The following is a 5,000-nucleotide window of genomic DNA, read 5'->3' on the forward strand; positions in this document are numbered from 1 at the left end:
TGTGTGTGTCTGTGTCTGTGTTTGTGTGTGTGTGTGTGTGTTTCTCAGATGAGGCGAGCAATGCTTCCCCTGATGCAAAGATTCCATCCCCGGTGTGTGTGGCTGAGAAACCTGTGCTACAGGAGACTTGGGTGCCTTTGGAGAACTTTACCCAGTGCTTTCAGTAAGACATTACCTCCTTTTTACTTTCTCACGCCTTGAGTGCTTGGTGGCGATTCAGTTGGACGGTAGTGGTTCAGTTGGTAGAGGCGCCTTTTGGACAACCAGAAAGTTGCAGGTCCAAGCCCCCACTATATCTGACCCCCATCGTTGTGTCCTTGATTAAGAGGCTTAACCCCAAATTGGTAGGTTGGTGCCCTGTGTGGAAGCCACGGCCACCAGTGTTTGAATATGAGTGTGAATGGGTGAATGCGAGGCATACATGTAAAGCGCTTTGAGTGCTCGAAGGAGTGGAAAAGCGCTATATAAATAAGTGTTGCACCGATACCATTTTTTGACCCCGATACTGATACCCGATACCTGCCTGTGCAGTATCGGCCGATACCGATGCCATACCGATACCGATACCACCCTATTTGAAATGTATATAAATGAAGGGCTGTAGTGCATACCACTTGGATGTAAAATCATTGCATGGCTTTGTCAGGCTGCTGCCTACCTTTGTGAAACAGGAAAAAGACTAATACAAAGTGAATCCAGCAAAACTTTTTATACTCTCTCTACCTCTATGAATTTCAAGGCTGTTTCAAGTGTCATACAAGCACCTGTAAATGGTATCGGTGCCCTATTTGTTGTTACTCGCCGATACCGATACCACCATTTTAGTGTCGATCCACCGATCCACCGAACACTAATATAAATGTGGTCCATTTAACATTTGGTGTACAGTAAAAGCATGTTTGGCATGGTAACCATCCTCAGAAATGGTATGCTTTTAACCTATTTTAGCCTGATGACTGGTATACATATTGTTTGACTTTTGGTGCCTGGAGCGACATACTGTATACGCTGCATTCAGGCTCTTGAGATTTTAGCTTTTTTAATAAAAATGTGGGTATGTTACAGCTGAATGAACACATTTTAATACAAGATGAGGGTCTTAGGGTTTAAATGCAATCCTGTTTCCTATTTTTATGTGCATCAGAGGCTGAGATATTTAGGTTTTTATAGGCTGAGGGCAACTTTTCCAACAAGGGCTTAGGCGTTCAGCAGGCGTTTTATGCAGGTGCCTTAGGCATCAATGGGTTAAGTGGAAATCATGTGGAATGAGATCCGCTCACAAGCCCTATGTGCATAGAGGGATGGTAGAGTGGGAACACTAGTGAAATGGAGGAGTAAGGTGAAATGGAGGAGTAAGGGAAGGGATGGGGGATGATTCAAGAAGGCTTTGCACATGACAAGTGAATGAGCAGCAGGGATTACATCTCGGAGAAGGCCGGAGCAGGTAAGACGGCTGTCAATCACTCCTCTGGCTTCCTCCCGAACTATATCTGAAAATGTCAAATTGCATTCTGTGATGTCGTGACCATCACTTGTCCTTTGCTTGGGCATGCTCTGACTGTTCAGTTAATAAGCCTGGCTCTTTGGTATAGTGGTCCAAGCATCTTACCTAGAATTAAAGGTTCGGGTGTTTCTGGAGTATTTTATTCCCCAACTTACTTGAGATACTCTTCACACCTACTTTGCAACCAGTAAATTACGTTTGAGACGAAAACAAAATATGGTAACACTTTACTTAAAGCCAACATTATAAGCGCATTTATAACAAATTATAATGCACATTATAATTACTTACAACGTATTATGACTACACTCATAATGCTTCATGATGCTTTATATTAACAGTTATGAATAACTATGAATCTAGCTTATAATGCTTTATAAATCCAAGGGTGTCATGAGTGCTCATGACTGGCTATAAACTACAGGCTTCCTGATGCTTTCCATAATGCGCTATAGATATGGGCTTCATAGAAAGTGTTACCCAAAATATTATAGTGAACCCTATGGCGTACAATCGCAAGAAGAACACATCCAATCATATTGGAAGTGTGTCAAAAGTAATGGATGTTAACCCATCAGATTACAATCTGCTTCTCCCTCCCCCTCTATCCAGGTACTGCTGTGCTTGGGAGGCGTGTTTTCTTGGGTAGACCTATAGCAAGCGTAGGGCTGTGTATTTTCAAAATGTAGCTGGCTTGAACCGCTCTCCTAATTTGTCTTGCCCTACCTTTAAGTACATCTACCGAGGGCTTTGAGTGGCTTGGCTGCTGTATATTCAGCATCATACGCATTTCTATGCTATAGTCATGTGATTCTCAAACTGTGGCCTATGGTCCACTGGTGGGCCTTGAAAGTATTCCCAAGTGGGCCTTAAGGTCATTTTCTAAAAATCTAAATAATATTTGGGTAATACTATCTATTTGAGTGGTGAGTTGTGCGTACTGGGTCAGAGGTGGGCCCCGAACATTTGTGAACATTTCAAGTGGGCTCCAAGTTGGAATACTTTAGGTTGGGAACCACTGCTATAGTCCTTCTTCCTTATTAACTTCAAAGCACAAAAGCCAAGCTAGTTTCACTGGGAACTAGACCTGCCAAAACCATGATATCAGTGGTACTGTGTCTATGTATGCACAGAGCGCTGTATGCTGTATACGTGTATGCTATACCCCATACAACACCTTCTGAAATGACTTGTGTTTTCCTTTTGCATGTCACTACTGTTCTCCGTGGCTGTGTTGAACCTCTTATTATGGGAGTTGTGACAATGTGAACGTGATTGCACTGTAGATGTCAAAAAAGAGGTCTGAAATCCGTAATAACTGTCGCAAAATGTCACCACAACCAAGCCAAAACAATAATCTTTCCCTGGTCTATTATTATGTGGTGAATTGAACTGTGTTTATTGATTCTGTGAAAGAAGAATTCATTATGTTTGCCTGTCCCTGTCTGTGTGATAATGTGTACTCATCAGGCGAACATAATGAATTCTACACAAACACACACACACACACACACACACACACACACACACACACACACACACACACACACACACACACACACACACACACACACACACACACACACACACACACATTCACACTTTACTTCTTTATTTGTGTCCACAATTCCACACAGAGTGCGCTAATGTTGAGGGTGTTTTTTTCTGTGTTTTGAGAGTTGTGAGGTTTAATGTCTGTGTCTGTGTCTGTGTCTGTGTCTGTGAAGGACTCTGCTGGTGTTCCATAAGTCCAGTGCTTACCCCCATCAGGCCATGAAATCCCAGTTCAAGGTAACCTTGCACACACACACGCGCACGCACACACACACACACACACACACACACACACACACACACACACACACACACACACACACACACACACACACACACACACACACACACACACATGTACGAACACAAGAATGCACACACACACACACACACACACACACGCAAACATGCAGTATGCTGTACTGTATAGGCGGCGCTACAGCAAGACTGTTGGGGAAGCTAAAAAAAGGGGGGGGGCGTCATCGGAGAAACTGTTGTGGTATCAGGGTCCGGGGGCACTGAATCAGTCGCCACGCGAGGCCCTAACCGCGGCTTTTGATATATTATCATGACATTAGATGATGTTGAAACAAAATGATGAACAAATAAAACGGAACATTTCCATGCGCAACTATCGTCATGCTCGTGCGCCAATGGAACTGTCAAACGCGACAGGCACACACACGCGCACACACACACACTGAAGGCAGGAGAGGAAGACGGCTAGTTGCCACACCATGGACTATTATCTCGCAAAAATGTCTCGAGCAATCAAATCATACACCAGACTGACATTTTCATGCGCTAGGACTAGGTCACTCTACCTCCATCAGACCGGTATCAAAACTCGCAATCAAACTCGCAAAACTAATGACGAGGCAAAATGCGCACACACGGGGGGAGACAGGAGAGCAAAGAAGCGGATTGAGCACAGGTATTACCATGCCCAAAAATATCATATGGGGCTATCATATCCAACAGACATATCAGATGTCGGTTTTGCAGCCCAAATAATACAAATATGCTGTAATTTTGAATTTCTATTTGAAGTAGCTTGTAATGGTAATGCAGTTCACTACATTTTCCAGATGGCTGTAGCTAGCTTAACATTTCTATTGGATGTAGCTTGTCTAGGGGAGCTAAATGTTAGCTTACTAGGTTCTACAAGTAGCTTGCGCAGCCAGACACTGTTCTCGCTGCCTCGCACTGTACACTGTTCACTCCAGTCACACGCAGATGCCCAACAAACACAAGCGAATCTACACACATCACATTACATATGGTAACTAAACCACCCGGGCAGCCCACCATGAATTCAGGAAAGGGGTGCATTTTTGAAAGTGGTGTTAGCTTGGTGACAGGATAGCACAGGTGATTTGCTTTGAAGTGACGGCTAGTTAGACGGAAGACAAGTAGACAACTATCAATAACAACATTGACAACAACAAATTGCAACCAAATAGTAAACTTAGTGCTTCAGCGAGCACATCAGGGGGAAAAACGGATTTCCTACCTTATTCTGTCTTGTTAATTCCTGTTACTTGAAGATAGAGGCAAAATATCCATTTAGATTCGCCAAATAGGCTATCCATTTCGTGTGGTTGAATAACGAATGCTAAAAGAGGAAAATGTCAACATTGTGACCTATGGCTGGTGAAAAAAAACCGAATGATCTGAAAATGAAATGTAGTGGAATCCCAATTTATTCCAGAGATAATTTTTATCGAGATATTAAACATTCCAGATTTAATTTCTTAAGCAAAGAGACCGCCTCACGGCCTGGCTCTGTTGAAGCCAGTAGAACTGACACCTGATTGGTTGACCGCAGCATGACATTGCTGCAACGAAGCTAGATCTACTAACAAGGTGGATAGGCCATTCAGCAGGAAACCCTCGTTTTGGTTTATTGTGTGTGCCTGCGACAAAAAAATATTTTAAAATG

The 5,000-nt window shown here is 43.2% G+C and overlaps 1 protein-coding gene across 2 annotated transcripts in view; it reads left to right on the forward strand.

Annotated features, from left to right (window-relative positions):
* Positions 1-5,000, forward strand: part of adgb (androglobin) — an 88,390-nt gene that overhangs the window by 39,013 nt on the left and 44,377 nt on the right. For both annotated transcript variants that reach the window (XM_063223016.1, XM_063223017.1), the window contains exons 15-16: positions 49-163; positions 3,232-3,295. In XM_063223016.1, coding sequence (XP_063079086.1) covers positions 49-163; positions 3,232-3,295 — 179 coding nt within the window. The remainder of the gene's footprint in view (positions 1-48; positions 164-3,231; positions 3,296-5,000) is intronic.

Source organism: Engraulis encrasicolus, chromosome 18 (genome assembly GCF_034702125.1).
Source record: "Engraulis encrasicolus isolate BLACKSEA-1 chromosome 18, IST_EnEncr_1.0, whole genome shotgun sequence".
Classification (NCBI taxonomy): domain Eukaryota; kingdom Metazoa; phylum Chordata; class Actinopteri; order Clupeiformes; family Engraulidae; genus Engraulis; species Engraulis encrasicolus.